Here is an 18,313-nt window from a genome sequence, read left to right on the forward strand (position 1 = left end):
ATTATATTAGTAAAGCTTTTACAGCTGGAAACACAGATTATCAAAAGATAAAGTTGTGTGCAGTGTTGCAATGGGAAACTTACAACACTGCAGTGTTTTATCCAGGATGCTGACAGTGAAGAGGTGAAGGGGTCAGGGGAGACTAAAGTCTAACCATCATGTCAATGCGGACTCGGATCCGCGGGCTGACGGCCTGGGTGAACCTGCGCCTGATGCCGTACAACCAGCTGATGAACAACGTGCTGATGGACCTGCTAAGTGGGACCAGCATGAAGTACCTCGTGGAGAGCATCACTGGCAGGGACCTCAGGCGTCTCGAGAGCATGGACGGGTGGGGCCTTTTTATACATATACATACATGTACATGGATTTCACCCCTTTTTTTGGTCGGGCAAATTATGTTGCAATAATTGGGTTTTTTTTATTGTTTGTGTGTTTGTTGTTGAAGAAGTGTGATTTTTTTCCAGTTTAAGCCAACAGCAGCTGCAGACACGTGTGGACTGGGTGGTAGAAGAGCTGATGAAGTGTAGTGTACTGCCGTCAGACACGCATGTAGACGCCAGGATGTTTGCCATGCGTTCTGCTGATCATGTAAGTGTATGCTGATGTGCCTTTGTGTGTGTGTTCTTCTGTCTGCTTGTCTGTATGTCTATCTGTTCATCTGTGTGTGTTAGTGTGTGTGTGTGTGTTTGGTTTAGTTTTTTTATGCAGGACAAAATGTTTCACCATCTTGAAAATGTGCCCCTATGTTCCATTTGATGTGATTTGGTCAATTGAAGGATGTCACTTTGCTTTTCTTTCTTCTTTTTGTAGGTGTTTGATTTGATGTGGCGTTTGATCAGCCACGACATCTGGTTCACTTGGGAACGACTGGAGTACCTACAGCACGAGGACATGGACGTCATCAGTCAAGTCATGTTCAAGGTTTGCTGGCACCTCCACCTTGCTAATTCTTTCTTTTCTCATTTTTTTTTGGTTCTTCTTCTTCTATAGGTGTTGATATATATAGCATTGTTCTTACATACTATTTCAAGATACAAGTTATGACATTGTCTTGTTATATATCATGTGGTAATCAAGAATCCTAAATTATCCTTTGTTGCAAGCAAAGTCCAGTGTGAAATTTGAAGGTAAGAATATGAGTTGTTCTTCAGTACTGGTGACAGAAAGGGGGAAAAGTGGTCAAAATTCAAATCTCTAGTTTTTTTTTTGAAATATAGCTTTTCATCAAGCAGAAATACTGTAGTATCTGATGTACATAAGAAAAAATCACTGGTTCACATGGTTCTTACATAATCTAACTTTTAAAGCTGGTTTTTGTGTGTCTGTGTGTCTGTTTGTATGATGACGATAGGACCCGAAACGGCTGCACGGACTGAGACAGGAATTGCAGAGAATGTTCTTTGCCACTCGAGTCGTGTCATAGGGTACTTTTGGAATAGTAAATTTGAAAGGATTCTTTAAAAAACGGCGGAAAACATTATATACTCTGTGAGCTATCGAGGATCCTCCCCGTCTGGGCTGTCGAAACACAGTCTTGTTAAAAGACGTTTTCAAAAGATACACTCGAAGCACTTGTGGCGAAGTTATGTTGCCAAATCATCAAAGATCAACATTTCACTTCACGGATCGATGCACACTGTCGAAATAGATGTGACTTTCACACGACCGAAGACTACTTACTAGCAGACTAGCAGACGACAAGATCTAAATATCTAGATCAGTGTAAGAGCAATCCGTTGAAGAACAGTTACTCTGCTTATTCGTCTTCAGTTAAGCTTATTTCCCCTGCCATAAGTTTCCTTGCAGATCTGCAGTCGCGTAGTGAAATGAACTAGTGTCATCGGAAGATTCTTCTCAGTCAATGATCAAAGCACAGTAAGTTCTAGTTCTATGCTGACAAAAGTCACTTTAGGAAAACACGACCATTGACTTCATTTATGAGGCCAAAGGTAACAATATCGACAAGAATGTACGCATTTGACATTAAATGAAACATTCATAGACAGTTTCCAACTCACCAGATCTGCCAAAGAGCCGTCATTCGTGAAAAAAACGATGATTTTAATCAGACAGGTATCGGAAACAATCTCTTGGTCACCTGCGTTATTCCTTCCGAGGCGACGGGACGGCGCCACATTTGTTTGTTTATGGCTGTTTATCGCGAAACAACACAGTTGAAATTTGTGTGTAAAATACCACAAATGTGTGGTGAATCAGTTCGTCATCTGTGTTTCGATGGTAATTCAGTCAGATTGGAGTTACTTTGAATCGAAGGCGAGGGTAACCTGCGTTATTTGTGTGACGGCGTGAACAAATTTGATTGCAATATTTTATACAGAAAGTAAATTTCAATGATTCTGGCTCAGACTTGTAGATCTGTTATGCAGTGTTTTGGTAGTGTATTTGCTTTTCTGCTATGAAGCTCATTTGGAGTGATACGCTGATCGAAGTGGGGTACCCTATGTGTGACATCAGCCGTATGCAGATTACGCCTCAGAACAATCTCGCATTTCACAAAGACAACAATAATTTGCAACATTTCAAGAACTGCATCAGTTTTATTGAGTCACTTGAGAAAAAGTGACTCTATGTAATCGGTCAGTGTTAGTCTGTCCGGCCGGCCGGCCGGCCGGCCGGCCGTCCGTAGACACCAACTTAACGTTGGACTTTTCTCGGAAACTATCAAAGCGATCGGGCTCATATTTTGTTTAGTCGTGACCTCCAATGACCTCTACACTTTAACGATGGTTTCGTTGACCTTTGACCTTTTTCAAGGTCACAGGTCAGCGTCAAAGGAAAAATTAGACATTTTATATCTTTGACAAAGTTCATCGGATGTGATTGAAACTTTGTAGGATTATTCTTTACATCAAAGTATTTACATCTGTAGCCTTTTACGAACGTTATCAGAAAAACAAGGGAGATAACTAGCCTTTTCTGTTCGGCAACACACAACTTAACGTTGGGCTTTTCTCGGAAACTATAAAAGTGACCGGGCTCAAATTTTATGTGAACGTGACTCATTGTGTTGTGAATAGCAATTTCTTCCTGTCCATCTGATGCCTCATATAATATTCAGAACTGCGAAAGTGACTCGATCGAGCGTTTGCTCTTCTTGTTAGATACTATTTCAACAAAAACAGCACAAACACGACTATTATCAACAACACAGAACGGGAGGTAAGTCTTCAAAGACGCACCAAGTGTGCGTTCCCGTTTTTGGACGCCATTTTTGCTAGCATTTTCACAGTACATCTTAATATTTCCAGATCTATTGAATGATTTTGGTATTTTCTTTGATTGTGCCGATTCTCCTATCTCTCTGGCATGTACTGGGTGCTTTGTGACCAGTTTCTCCCCTAGACTGTATTGAACAATGCGTCCGTGTGAGCTGACCCCCACTTGTGACCAGTAGCAAAGAACAACTCACATATAATACAGCAGTCCCTGCAATGTACGGCCCCCGGCGTGAGCGGACACCTGACATGTACGGACACATTTGCTCGGCACGGAGTGTTTTCCTTCTATATTTGCCCCCCCTTAAACGGACACCTGCAAAACGTGGACGCGGACACTCATTTTCGGTCCCAACAGCAGGTCATACCTCCAATGTACGGACAGACCATCGTCAAATTTTCACCACAACAAAATCGATAACAGAGCAGTCCGGCTCTTGGTACAAAGATCACAGCCGCAATGGTGTGATGACAGTCACTGATAACTTGAGTGCACGTGTACCCATCGTGTGTCTGTGTGTAACCTCTTTCATTGACAAGATACTCTTGTTTCCCCTCAGCCTTGACCAGTGAGTCGGTTGCCTAATCTATGAACCCTTCAGTTGTCTTGCTTTGTCAAAAGTTACGACACAGTCAACTGGTTTTGCTCTGAGTGAACCGTGCAGCTGGCCTCTCTGGCCACAGCCCCCAACAGTACATGGCTGGAGGGAGTGAGAGAGAGAAAGGGGGGGGGGGGTGGAGGGTTAGCTGGCTAAACTCTGTGGGGTGTCCGGTGTCACCGCATGTCAGCAGGAAGAGCATTGGAGAGAAATAGAGAGGTGTACTCTTCCACACAATTTCCAAGCATCAGTTGTCACGGCTTGGGGTAGGCATTAGTGAGGGAGAGTGGGAGCTGTGTTATGTACAGTGTATTTCCGACTGAAGAGTGAAAAGTCACTGCCATGCCACATGATCGGCATGCAGTCAATAAAGCCAGACAAGAAACAAATAAATTACTTGATTATGACATGCAGCTCTATCTGCTGCTATTTATTCAAACTGGTTTTCAAGCTTATTCTTGCAAAGCATCTGCACACGCTCCTCTGTGCTGTGTTTGTATTGCTGCTTTCGTATGTCAGTGCATGGTGAGTGTGTTCACTGCCTTGAGGATTTATTTTATCTCTTCTTTTCAACACTTTTCATACAAATCCTTTTTACAGAACGTTTAAAGAAGTATTAGGAGTTTATTGTTATTGTTTAGTAGCCACAAGAAGTGATTAGCATAGACTCAATCCTGTTGTTTGTGTGTCTCTGTGTGAGTGTATGGGGGAGGGGGTGGTGTGGTCACCCCTCCCGTGACCGGACACCTGCAATGTACGGACAGTTTTGCTATGGCCCAAGGGTGTCCGTTCATGAGAGGGACTGCTGTAGTGTGTAATGGAGTTGTAATTAATGATGGAGAGGAGTTGATCCTTACTGCAGTGCTGGCAGGAGGTTTTATTTCTTCCAGATTATCGGTCTTATCTTAGTATGCTTGCGGTTTCAGGTTTTTAATCCATTTAATGATGAAACAGTGTGGGAGACTGATATAGGTGTGTATAAAGTTTTCGGTTTGAATTGTTTGAATGCATTGCAGACAAATGATACATGTTCTGTCTGCAGTGGACACCAGATCCTCCACCAAAAAAGAAGAAAAAATCAAAAGCCAAGAAATCTATGCTCTCTGGTTTTGGAGCATCTTCTGTTCTTCAAGAAGAAAGTGGTGTAAGTATTTCTCATCAGCTTTGTGGGTTTGATTGTTCTACCTTCCAAATGGAAGATTCAGGGTTTCAATCCTTGCAGTACCTTGTTAAATTTTCCAACATCCTATCAGTCCTCGTATGTGCTGACCTGCCAATACCTGAGCACCTTTGTGTGTATGCCCATGTTGATCATCACCCGAGATCCATGTCAGCATCTGATGGTTCAACTTCAAGACAAAAATACCTGGCAAGAACCACCCTTTAAAACAGAATATGGCTGCCTTGATGGGAAAAGGGCCATACATGTATGATTCCACTTATGATTCCACTTGTAAAACCTTAATAGTAAGTTAGAGCTGCAGCCCACTAACACAAAAGAAGCAGTCCTCAGTTAGAGACTAAAATTCTGGTTTGTCGGTAGAAGAAATTAAATTACATATCTTATCCCAACTCACATATAGCAATTTACTTCAGTCTAGTGCTAGGACGTTGCAACGCATCACCTTGGTAACAAGGGAGGCAACTCTAAAAAAAAAGCTACCTTGACCTATAAACAGGACAAAGTCACATGACTTCCTGCCCGTTCCGCCATATTGAACTCATTTCACTCTACAGCGCTCCGTGGCTATCGGACGTGCTTTTGCTTCGCTTAGGCTTTTTAGCCTTTCGTCTGACCTTTGCTTTGGTCAGACTTCACCTTGGTTCTCTCTACACGTCCCTCTTCTCTTATTCTGTGTTTGGGTGCAAATTTTGTCGTTTTATTGCTTGACACAGGTTGTGTGGTTGACTTAGAAATTTGTGCACGCTTTTGTCCGTCATGTCGGACAGCGGTAAAAAGAAGAGTTCTAAGCAGGTTTCGGAGCTTTCTCCGGTTAAAGGACCAGACCACGCTGTTTTAAAGGTTATTAGAACCACTAACCGATGACTGAAGGTTAGAGAAATGCACCTAAAGATTCCAAAAATGTAAAGAAATTCACCGATTCGTAGCTTAATCATTGTGATTTAATTAAAAACGTTCCGCCAAATTCGTCTGCTAAACGAGACTTCGAAATGGCCGCCAGTAGACGAGAACCGGCTGTGACGTCACTTTGTGTTTGGAAACCGAAAGTTACAGCTTACGCTCAAGTGGGCGTTTGCCTAAATCGAGCATCAACAGCACGCCGAAGGAATGCGCACGGCTGCTGATAGCTATGAAGTATAGAAAAAAGGTTCAGGCATCAGTTGTCACCTTTTTCCGATGGGCTTACAACTTCTGCAGCAAGACTGATTAACTGGAAACGGCCAACACGATGTGCTGTGTTTCGCGACACTTTCTTCCAATGCGAACGCAGTTAAGCCGGCAAGAAAACCTGGCACACACAAAACAGCTGTTGCCTAACGCAGTTCCAGTTCCGACAATTGTTGACCACTCACAGGAGGTCAGAAACCGGATACCAATCAGTGTCATCAGAACGATCTGCTTTCACTAAACGCAAACGAAAGGAAGTGAGTACATGTATACTGAATGTGTTCTGTAAGGGATAGGGGTTCAGTGTCACTGGGCGTTTTTGTCAGACTGACAGTATTTGTAGTGGAATGGCATCTGTTCCTAATTTTAAGCACATGTGTTAAGATTACAGATTAAAACATATATCTGTTACTACATGCCCGTCCCCGTAATGCACCCACCTTAAAGTTCCCTCTCTCTCTCCCTCTTTTACACTCACCTGGGTAATCGATGAGTCTCAGGTTTAATCAGTGTCCGTCCATATACACATAGACATTCACACAAACACACACACGTTGTTATAGTTGTTATCTTTTAATTCAGTGTTGTATTAAATGGATAAAGAAATCGTTAATACAGCAAGCTTGCATGAATAATTTGCTGTTGTCCTTTTTTTCAGATCAGGTTCTGTAATACAGTAATTATAATTAATACAAGTACAAATTCATGTTTGCAGTCATACTCATAGTGTGTGAGTGTGTGTGTGTGTGTGTGTGTGTGTGTGTGTGTGTGTGTGTGTGTGTGTGTGTGTGTGTGTGTGTGTGTGTGTGAAAAGCACTTTGATACTTAAAACATCTGTGTTATTTGATTTTATTACAAAACTGCAGTCAGAATATTAAGCAGACCTATTCCAACAATACATTTTGATCAGCAGTAAATGTAATGTCAAATTATGAACAACAATCATGTGAGCAGATATATCTAACAGAAACAAATAGTCTAGCAAAATAATAAAACCAAACTGTACATGTATGGACATCATCATCCACATAAAAAAAATTGATTGTAGGAAGAGCACTCTGTGTTATTACCACTGCTTCAGTCAAACTGCCAGTTCAACTTTATCTCTGTGGGTTGTTTTTTTCTCTCAGAGTAACATGGGAAAAAAACCTTTAAAAAACTTGCATGCTACAGAGCTGGATTGTTTCTAGTGATCATGCAGCATGATTTATCCGCATAGAAAACTACTGAAACACCTAAACAGAAATAACAATGTCTACAGAAAAAATCCACTGTTTGATTGCTGTCTGTAGTACTCCTCTTGCTAACAGTGGCATTAAAATAATTAAAACAGCTATGCTCTCTTGGGGGGGGGGGGGGGGGGGAAGTACTCAGTACTTTTTGTGTCTACATAGGCAAAACAAAACTATGCAATGTTTCAGATTTCCTGACCCACCCTATGTTTTTCCTCCTTATCCTGGACTATTTTGGACTCTTACAAAAATGTACTTCAAAAATGACAAATCTTAATTTTGCAGGCTTACAAGGAAATTGACTCTTCTCTTACAACCAGAATACACCATGATTTCAAGCAAATAAAAAACTACATGCACCTGAGAAAAAAACCACTTTAATTTAAGAAGTTAGACCTCCTAACCCCAGCTTTTCAATTCAATTCAATACGTTGTTGATGTTGATTATGGAGCTTAACGTCCTCCCAGGTAACTAGGGACCTATATTGGGACATGATTTTTTATACAATGTTAAAAGTGTAGGGTGTAATGGGGGGGAGGGGGACTGCAGGGTGACGGGGTGTAGTCGCTAATAAATTTAAAGGTGCGTTTATTATCTAATATACCAGACATTTTGTTTTGGCTGGTGTACAGAATAACATCACATAAAATCGCACTCGCAAAACATACAAAACACATAAAATGTACACATCAGTACACACATAACCCAAACCACGCATATCCATACCAGCACCATCACACACATATCCACATACATACTCTAGTTTGTACATTATAAAAATAAATACATTATGATTAATATCATTACTAGTCAACTTAAATTCAGGCTCAAAATAGGTCTTAAGATGGATGTTATTTAGTGTAATGAAGAGATTATAAAAACCAAAAAAAGCTATGAGAAAGAAAGTATGAAAGAATTATGCCCATTCTCCAGTGAAAGTTCTGCTGATTGTGGTAACTTTTTTTTCTGTCTAAAACAGGCATCAGGTTAACTGAAGGAGCTGTTTGAGGGGGTGGTGATCCTAACACTGGTCTATGGCAACACTGGCCTATGGCAGCTACAACAAAGCTCTGCATACACAGCAAGACTACAATGCAACAGTGCCCAGACTTTGACTGCTACAGCTAGACCAGTTGACAAAGCTCAAGTTGTCACCAAGCAGGACGCCCCAACTGGTGACCAACTATATAGACTGAGGCTGCCTATCTCCAAATCTGCCAAAGCAAGAATTGTTATGCAAGCTCCACATTTCTGTTTGCAGTTTAAGCCGACCTTAAGTATGCAATGGTTATGCACATCCCCCCCCCCCACACACACACACACCCCGCAGTTGAGAGTTGTAATGTACCTTTTATTTATCTTACATATATTTGAAGCCTGTGTAGCTCTGTGACAGAAAGAGGTCTCTGATGGCAGTGACCAGACAGGCAGGAAGAACTTTCCTGTTCTTTCGGAAAGTCAGTGAGTGTGCAACTTGTCGGTATGTTCTGAACACATCAAAACATGTTCTTTAATTTAAGCTACATAATATCATGTGGATGCACTGATTGGGTGTAAATAATAACAGCAATTGGTACAGTCAATTCACTAAATGTGCAACAGAACCCTAATCATCAGACATTTTACAACAGCAAACTTCAACAGTCCTTTTACTTTCCTGAATGTCATTATTATTTATTAAAACATGCATCTAGAGCAACATACATATAAATCTTCTTTTATTAAAGTTCATCTGAAATTCAGGCTGCTTTCCCATGCAAAGTACAAATGCAAGTGTCCATAAACCAGGGTTTAATACATGTAGTATGTGAGTGAGTTCTGATGAAAAAGTGATTGTGTTGTAATATTGGTTATTACTGAGTGTTGATGTTACAATGATTACATTATAAAAACAACAACAACAGAACAATGTGAAGAGCAAACTTCTTCTGTGGGCATGCAAGTGAGTTAATCTTGTGTGTGTGTGAAACTATATGTGCCTGAGTGTTACAAATTTAAATGACAACAGTTTTCTTGATAGCCTTTAAAAACAACAACAAATACATACATTTAACAATCAAACAAATATAGGCACCTCAAAAAAAGTTGTATGTACACCTTCGTGGCTGGTGATGCATTCTTGCTCCCCTGCAAGTTTTCATTCTACAATGTACCTTAGGCTAGCTTCCTCTCTCTCTCAAATCTGCCCCTCCCACACAATACAACAGGTACAGTGGCCACTCTGACACCAGTCTCTGAAATAATCAAGAACAGTTAAAACTGCGATGAGCTGTTGTTCTTTTACTCGTGCATGCAATGCATGAACACTTAAACAATATCCCACTTATTCGCGAGTGCGTTGACAAGGCGAGAGTGAAAAAAATAGCACAGACTCGAAAGCAGACGATAAGTTCAGCATAGAGAGCGGGCGTGTTTACCTTTGATCGCTGAGACAAACAGAGTCGCAATTTTCATCGTCACTGTCTTTTCACTACTGCTGGAAGTGGCCTCCGCTCCTCATCTTTCATGCTTGATTCGAGGAGAGAAACTGGTAGTTCGAACATGTACGGTTCAATTTCGTCTGCAGTTACGCTTGTTGCCATGTTGGTAAACAACCATCTTCACACAGTGTGACGTCACGGATAATTTATTCATAAGCCAGTCTCGCGAAGATCACGCGGCACAATGGCGGGTCGTTTTGGAGAAGAAATCCGTCGCTTCGGTCACGAAATTCGTCGGATTACGGCCTTAGAAGATTCCGAAGTAAACCAAACATTGTTGAAGACGGTAAGAAAGTGGTTTTCTAACTAACTGCAAACATCGGGAAGTGTTCGGTCGCGCAGGAACACGATTCGAAGCGTTTTTGACGCTAAAACAGCATGGTCTGGACCTTTAAGAAGCCTTCTCGTAAATCTAAGGATTCTTCCAGTCAAGCAATAGTGAAGATTGTAGACCCTTCTTCTAAGCATTCTTTCGATGTTACTATCGACTTGCCAAAATCTCCCTCCATGCTGGCTCTGCCTTCAGAAATTGTACCGGTTTCTACTGGCTCTAGCTCTGCTAGCGATAAGCAGGATGTTTCTGCTATGCTCCTTTCCTTGAGTGCTCAGATAACCTCTCTTTCAGCGGAGCTTTCTTCGACTAGGGCAGAATTTCTGTCCTTGCCGGCGGGAGTTGGTGATACACGTTCCTTGGCTAGGGTGCGTGTTCCTCCCTCGGCTACCGTGACTTTGGCCAATGTGCATGCTGCCTTTGATCCGGGTGACGGAGACTTTCTTCGACGTACTCAGGCCTCTTCTGGCGGTCGGTCCGACAGTTTTCAAAGTATTTATCCTTCGTCAGTAGCTGGGTTCTCCGGCCAACGCGAAGGGCGTATCTTGGAGAAAGTAGCTCCACCCGAATGCCGGGCGGCGAGTGAAAGTTCTGAACCCCTGGCTATTCCGTTTCGTGAGCGCGGGCGGGTGGTACAGGGTAGGAGCCCAGATACGCGTTTGGTCTCTGATCAAACAGGGGATTCGCTACCGTCAGCAGCCTCAGTATCTTTATACGGGGTCGGATTGGCACAGCGTTCCCCGCTTCCGCCCGGGGGGCAGGTAGCAGTCCTTAGGGAGGCATCACGTGGGTCTAAAATCCCTCGGGTGTCTTCCCTTCCGGTTTGCGCTTCGCCTGGCTATGACAGTCACGATGGTAGTGTACTTCCGGGATGCACGGAAGTGCGTGACTATGATTCGGAGTTCGGTGCTTCCGCTCAAGAGGAAGAAGACACCAACTTCCGGGTACCGTCCAAGCTTCCCCAAGCTTTGGTGTTGGCAGCGGAAGTTGCTTCACGGTACTTTGAAGAAGGTGTGGCAACGCTGACAGGCTTGTCTGCCCCACCTCCTTCCGCCTTGGGAGATTTTCGCTCAGCTAAAGACGTGAAACAGCGGTTCCGTTTCCGCGAGTCTCCCTCGGTGGCTTATGAGTTGTCCAAAGTGCTGGCTGGGGTGCGATCACTTTCTGGTGGTGTTTCTGTCACAGTTCCTCTGTTGACAGCGCACAATCAGCCCCCTGTTTCGGCACGGCCATGGCTTGCGTCTGTGAGACATCCCACCTTTTGGTACTGCGAAGAGATTCGGTCTTTCGTTCAACTCATTGAACCTCATTGATTCGTTTGCCTTGCCGCGCGCTACGCTTCCGGTCACTCCGGAACTAGCAGCTCTTTGGCAGGACGGCTACAGCAGGGACAGGGCTGTTCCCTATACGGAGTCAGCTCTCCTGTCTCTGGAGGAAACTGGCCGGCGTTTGTTGGAGTTGTCCTATCTCTCGGAGACGTTGCAGAGATCTCTTTCTAGATCGATCTCTACGTCCCTTGACCCTTTTCAGTTTCGGGACGATGCTGTGGCGAAAGATGTCACGACTCTGTTAGCCACGTTGGCAAAGGTTTCGTCCGAACAGATGAATTTGTCAGCGCACCTTTACGCACATTCCGTGCATGCCCGCAGGTCTGCGTTCCTCACGGGTTCCAGGATTCTTAAATTTCTTGCGTCACAGGAGTTTGAGCCTTTGCAGTCAGCAAGTTTGTCTAACTTGACTCGCACAACTTTGTTATTGGTGTTACTAGCCACTGCTCGGAGGAGCAGTGAGGTACATGCCCTTTCAGGTCTCCCTAAAGACATTTCTTTCGAAAGTTACCGTTACTTTAAGATTCAGACCGGAATTCCTTGCACAGGACGAAGTGAACTGGTTAGGTTGAGATCGCCAGTCGGAGAATTAAGTACACTGCTACCTTTTTCAAGTGAAGGACATATCGGCAGTTTTGTGTGTGCTCTAGCTGAGCATGTTCAGGAGAACCTATTTAATTAAGATATGATTAGTGTTTAGCATCTAGATCAGATGGTTGCCGCAGTTTGGTCAGAATCATAACTGTGAACAGTGACTGTATTTTTTTCTACTTACACACTTGCCGTGTGTTGGTATTATACTGTGGATATCGTGTGCCTGTGAGTTCACGGACTGTGTGTGTGTTTTTCTATCTACATCACGGGTAGCGATTTTGATACACTCAGAGTAATATTATGGTTAGTTTGTGCACGGGATTTTCAAACCTGTCTTCAAACCTGTGAGTACCCTGTTTTGAATATATATAACCCTGATATCTTTCTTTTCATGATTGTGTGTATATGCTCCCATGGGGTCACCTTCACGCGGCGGGAGCGTTTAAACAGAGCTACCCCACCCCTTTACTTCTCTTCTTTTGTCTTATTTCTGCCTTACCAGTCCTTTCACCTATATTTCCTTCCAAGAAAACTCTCCCTACTATTCCCTGCAGTTTTCCAATTCTTTTCTTGTTGTCTTATTTCTACCTGACTGGATCCATCACCTTTATTTCACTTACCAAAAGTCTTCTTTTCCACATCCTTATTTCTCTGCACCCCGCATGTCGTAAGAGGCGACTAACGGATTCTGTTTCTCCTTTTACCCTTGTTAAGTGGTTCTTGTATAGAATATAGTCAATGTTTGTAAAGATTTTAGTCAAGCAGTATGTAAGAAATGTTTAGTCCTTTGTACTGGAAACTTGCATTCTCCCAGTAAGGTCATATATTGTACTACGTTGCAAGCCCCTGGAGCAATTTTTTGATTAGTGCTTTTGTGAACAAGAAACACTTAACAAGTGGCTCTATCCCATCTCCCCCCTTTCCCCTATCCCATCTCCCCCCTTTCCCTCGTCGCGATATAACCTTCGTGGTTGAAAACGACGTTAAACACCAAATAAAGAAAGATGTGTGTATATGTGTGTATGTATCATAACTGTATCCTTGAATTTACCCAATACAGTGGAGGGAACTTATAATTGGAGTTGTTCTTTGTTCCCCAATGATAGCATATTAGCGCAATTACATTCATTCACAGCGGGCCAAGTCTTGCCTGCCTCTTAAAGTGAGTGTTTTTTCCCTCCACCTAAATTAGCAATCTGCTATATGTGAGTTGGGATAAGATATGTAATTTAATAGAAAATTTTAGTAATACATTTTCATTTGATTAATATACTTACCCAACTCACATAGTTAATTCCCTCCCACCTTCCCCGCTAGTGGGGTTGTTCTGAAAAAAGAAGGAAGGATTTTCTCCGCTTTCGTGTGAATGAGTTCAATATGGCGGCACGGGCAGGAAGTCATGTGACTTTGTCCTGTTTATAGGTCAAGGTAGCTCTTTTTTTAGAGTTGCCTCCCTAGTTACCAAGGTGATGCGTTGCAGCGTCCTAGCACTAGACTGAAGTAAATTGCTATATGTGAGTTGGGTAAGTATATTAATCAAATGAAAATGTATTACTAAAATTTTTGATTAAATTACATATTACTTACGCCAAATCTCATAAATAGCATTTTACTTCAGTTGAGTGCTAAAACGTTGGACACGCTTCCCTGATAACACTAAGGGAAGCCACTCCCCCAAAAAAACCATCACGTAACCATGGTCACCAGACCACGTGATCTATGAGGGTAAAAGCTCCCCTTGAAGCCACGTGACACGCGGTCGCCATATTGCTTCACACTTCTCTTCCAACGCTGAGCTGGCTCAGACGTACTTGGACTCACGCTCCGGGCTTTTTTTGCCTTTTCAACCTTGGTGGTTGAATTTTCCCTGGTTCTCTTCGTCCTTACTCACGGGTGAGATCTTTCTTGCTTTGTTTCTAGGCTAGGGAAATTTCGGTTTTAGAATTTGTATTTCTAGAACTTTTCCAGTGGTCAACATGTCTGTTTTTGTTTAGACGCGAGAAGCGCAGCTCTACGCACGTGGAGCTTGTTTCACCTTCTAAGCGGTTGGCGAAGAAACCTTTACCCAGCCTTCTGTGCAAGTTGTTGACCCAGCCACTTCGGCTACATTTAACGTAGGCATTGATTTGCTACTGTTTTACCGGTGGTTTCTCCACCTCCTGAACTTAACAGTATCTTTGCTAGCAACGCTCCTTTAGACAAAGAGCAGGTGTTAGCAATTTTTCAGACTTTTGCTTGTCAGTTTAGGGACTTTTTTGTGGAGGAGTGGCGAGCTGCCAGCTCCCTTCTTCCAAACTTCCCTTTAGGGTCGTCGGTGTTTTGTTGTTGTCATGTATGCGACTTCCTCCTGCCACTGTTACGTCGGCCGACGTTCTAGATGGTGCTTCGATTCCGGTCTTGACGAGTTGCTGTTTCCGTGCAAGGACCTGTCTTCCGGTTTCCATAACTGACAAGGTATGACTGGTCGAGCACAAGTAGTCAGCTGTCGTTACGCGACAGCGGGTGACGAACGTAACTCTCAAGTGCGTCCAACAGCGGGAACGGCATCCTGCCGTCTCGAGGTCGTTACTTGTGCCATCCCACTGGGAGTGTGTCGAGATTGTGAACATCCTCACCTTCTTCGTCTGCACAGGCATCTTCACTTCCGCTTGCGGAACAAGAAGAAGACATTGACCAGATGTCATGAGAGGCTTACACTTCTGGTGGACGCCCTCACTTGTTTCCGGTTACCGTTGACAGTGACGCTTGCCGTACTGGACACGGTTTCCTACCGGAAGACTGCGCTACCGCGCAGGATGCTTCTTCGGTTTACGGAAGTGCTACTTCCGTTCCGGACGAAGAGGAAAGTTTCCGCTTTCCGGTGTGCGTCGAGATCGTGAACTGTATCATGTTTCTTCAATTGCACAGGTATCTTCACTTCCGCTCGTGGAACATGAAGACGGCATTGTCCAGATGTCTGTGAGGCTGAAGCTTACACTTCCGATGGATGCCCTCACTCTTTTCTGGTTACCGTTGACAGTGACACTTGCGGAACAATGCTTTGGTTACGGAAGTGCTACTTCCTGTTCGGAAGAAGAGTAAGTTTCCGGTTACCGGCGAAGTTTCACCTTTCCTTTGCTTTAGCAGCGGTGGTGACTGAGTTTTTTCCGGAAGGAATGGTTGCAGCAGTTGATGCTACCTCTCCTCCGAAGACAGCGATCGATGATTTTATACCATCGCAGCCTGCTTTCTCGGGCTTTCGATTTTACGAATTCCCGTCGGTAGACTTTGAGATGGCGTAGGTGTTAGCTGCTAACTCACCTAAGGGTAGTAGCATGCTTCTCCGGCCAGTTCCTTTGCTTGTGGCGCATGGTCCATCTCCTTCTTTAGTGGAGCCATGGCTTGTCACGGAACATCAGGCCTCTGTGTTTCGCTGCTCGTCTCACAAGAAATTGGTTTTAAGACACAACTCTTGAGGTTTTTCAGACTTTTGCGTTGCCGAGAGCACCTCTTACGGTGACTCCGACGAGTGGGTCTCTTTGATTTGATTCTTTTGTTTAAAGGATGTCCTTTGCTTACTCTGAATCCGTTCTTGGATTGGAGGAAGCAGGAAGGTCATCGCTGGAACTTGCGTCTCTTGTCTGAGGCTTTGTTGCGATCTTTGTTTCGTTCGCTTGCCTCTTCTCTTGAACCTTTTCAGTTCAAAATCGACGCAAGCGAGCAGGGTGTGGCCTCTCTCTCTTTTGTCTGCGCTGGCGTTACTGTCAGCACAACAAAGGCTTCCTTGGCCAAGCTCTACGCTCACGCAGTCCATACCCGGAGAGATATTTCCTCTGAGTATAGACTGCACGATCGTAGAAGGATTGACTCTTTGCAAACCTCCTGTTTACAGGAGACGCTCTACTGGTTCTTTTGTGCCTTGATGCACCGCACATAGACACACAAGAAGCGACAGACTTGGAGTTTGCAAAGTTTACGCTGCTCGTCAACCTATTACCAAACAATCTGGTTCGTCTGCCCTCATGGCCTTTTTGGCTGCAGGCGGCTCTAAACAACTATTTTCTGGTTCTGCTAGAGGCCGCGGTAGGAGAGCTAATTATCCAATAAGAAGCCCTCCTTCAGCAAGTCTCGGGGGTCTGGGGCAAGCCCAACCCACTTTGATGCATCTCTGATCAGTTTATCCCTACAGCTCCCATCCCTGCGGTGGCGGGCTAGCCGTCTCGGGTTCTCTGTTGCTGGATACAGTATGTACACAGCAATGGATCGTAGGGATAATCAGGTCGGAGTTCCGGCTGCTCTGGAGAGAGGACAAAGCGCCTCTTACCAGAGTTCTACCCCAGTTTTCATTTCCTGCCAACTTAGAATCAGTCGTGGTTATCAACACCGAGATTCTGGCGTTATTGCAGAAACAAGCCGGGGTAGAAGTGTTCAATCATTTCTCCCCGGGCTTTTTGATCGGATCTTCGTGGTCCACGAGGCATCAGGGGGGCGGTGTCCAGTGACGCTTTTCTGAGAGAGATCAGATTCATGGATCTTCTCTGTGGTTGTGAGAGCTTTGTGCTCGGACCAGGCAAAGAGCGTACGTCTTTGGGCGTACTTTGAAGGCTGACTCATACTGAGTCAGTCTCGGAAATTTTGCCTTTCCCATACTCACATCGCCCTGCGTCTATCTCTGGGCACGGGCTTTGTGATCAATCAAACCAAGTCGGATCACTCCCCTGCCCAGGTATTCACCTATTTGGGCATGAGATTCGACACTGTGGCTTGGACGGTTCGGCTTTCTCTCAGGAGAGGGCCAAACTCTACGATTCGTTTCGGAGTCTGGACTTACAGTGTAACCACTGTCCCTCCTCCCTCCAGTGCAGATCTTTGCACAGACGTGTCCCTATCGTGATGCGGGGCACACATGGTGCAGCTTATGGCCTCAGGCCTCTGGAATGCTATTCAGGCAGAAGATCACGTCAACGTTCTCGAACTGAAGGCAGTTGCTCAGGGTCTCCTCGGCTTCTGCCTTATCTGTGAGCAGACATGTTCGCATTCTCACGGACAATTCCACAGTAGCCTCATATCTCAACAATCGGGGCGGAGTGCTCTCTCCCTCTCTGTTGATCAGAACTTGCCAGATTCTGGTCTGGTTTCAGCAGCATCGATCCACATTGTCCGCGAAACATCTCCCAGGCCGTCTCAAGTCCTGGCAGATGCACTGAGCCGGTCCTCACGTGTTTTACACACGGACTGGTCTATTACTCATCATGCCCTCCAGCGCCTTTGGGCTCACATCGACAAACTGATGATCGTTCTTTTTGCGACGCGGTTTTCGAGAAGACTCCCTCTCTTCTTTTAACCGTTTCCGGACCCGGAGGCATGGGCGGTCAACGCCCTGGAGTTGGGCTGGTCAGGCCTGTAAGCCTACGCATTCCCTCCACCGTCCCTCCTTGCAAAGTGCTCAGAAAGGCAGATCTGGAACGCACTCAAATACTCTGTCGCTTCGGACATGACGGCTTCCTTGATTCAAGAGGCACACTCTTTATCTCTACGAGATCTGTATTCTCCTCTCTTTAGATCGCTTGGACTCATTGGCGTGCTTCGAACGGAGTCAATCCAGTGGCTCCTAGATCATTGCAAGTTGCAAACATTCTGTCATGGTTGTCATCGCAAAGTTGGTCTTCTTCGCTTAAGGTCAGAAGGTCGGCTATCTCGTCTACGCTTAAAGCATTTAGGCCATATCATCAATCTCGTCGTGATATAACCTTGAACGGTTCAAAACGACGTTAATCACCAAATGAAGAATGAAATATCATCAATCTTGGCGGAGCTATAGCCGTGGTGCTGAAAGACTCCTCGATTGTAGACTTTAAGTCTTAGATACCAGTCCCTGCATGGGATCTCTTCCTTATCCTTGAGCTTCTTGGATCATCGGAGTTTGAACCTCTGCGTTCTGCGAAGCTCCCGATTCTAACTCGCCAAACACTCATGTTATGTTTTCTAGCTACGGCCAGAAGAGGTAGTGAAGTTCATGCTCTGTCCGGCTTACAAAAGACATTTCTTTTCTATCAGATGGTTCTATATCTCTTTTTTTTAGACCAGACTTCCTGGCTAAAATCAAATACCTGATCAGCAGTCTCCTGTTTTCTCAGAAGCTATTGTTTATTTCCAATCACTACCAGAGACAAAGATTTT

At 44.3% G+C, this 18,313-nt stretch overlaps 1 protein-coding gene and 1 long non-coding RNA gene across 3 annotated transcripts in view; one reads left to right on the forward strand and one right to left on the reverse strand.

Moving 5' to 3' along the window:
- The window catches only part of LOC138970883 (uncharacterized), a 77,367-nt gene that overhangs the window by 2,559 nt on the left and 56,495 nt on the right, over nucleotides 1-18,313 (forward strand). For both annotated transcript variants that reach the window (XM_070343455.1, XM_070343456.1), the window contains exons 2-5: nucleotides 106-331; nucleotides 468-591; nucleotides 814-924; nucleotides 4,881-4,982. In XM_070343455.1, the coding sequence (XP_070199556.1) occupies nucleotides 159-331; nucleotides 468-591; nucleotides 814-924; nucleotides 4,881-4,982 (510 nt within the window). In that variant the 5' untranslated portion in view covers nucleotides 106-158. The remainder of the gene's footprint in view (nucleotides 1-105; nucleotides 332-467; nucleotides 592-813; nucleotides 925-4,880; nucleotides 4,983-18,313) is intronic.
- Nucleotides 8,798-10,295, reverse strand: LOC138970884 (uncharacterized). The gene is made up of 2 exons (XR_011457095.1): nucleotides 9,839-10,295; nucleotides 8,798-9,655 (listed from the first exon to the last, which is right to left on the reverse strand). It is a non-coding gene; the product is annotated as an uncharacterized lncRNA (long non-coding RNA).

The sequence above is a fragment of the Littorina saxatilis genome, linkage group LG7 (genome assembly GCF_037325665.1).
Source record: "Littorina saxatilis isolate snail1 linkage group LG7, US_GU_Lsax_2.0, whole genome shotgun sequence".
In the NCBI taxonomy this organism is placed as follows: domain Eukaryota; kingdom Metazoa; phylum Mollusca; class Gastropoda; order Littorinimorpha; family Littorinidae; genus Littorina; species Littorina saxatilis.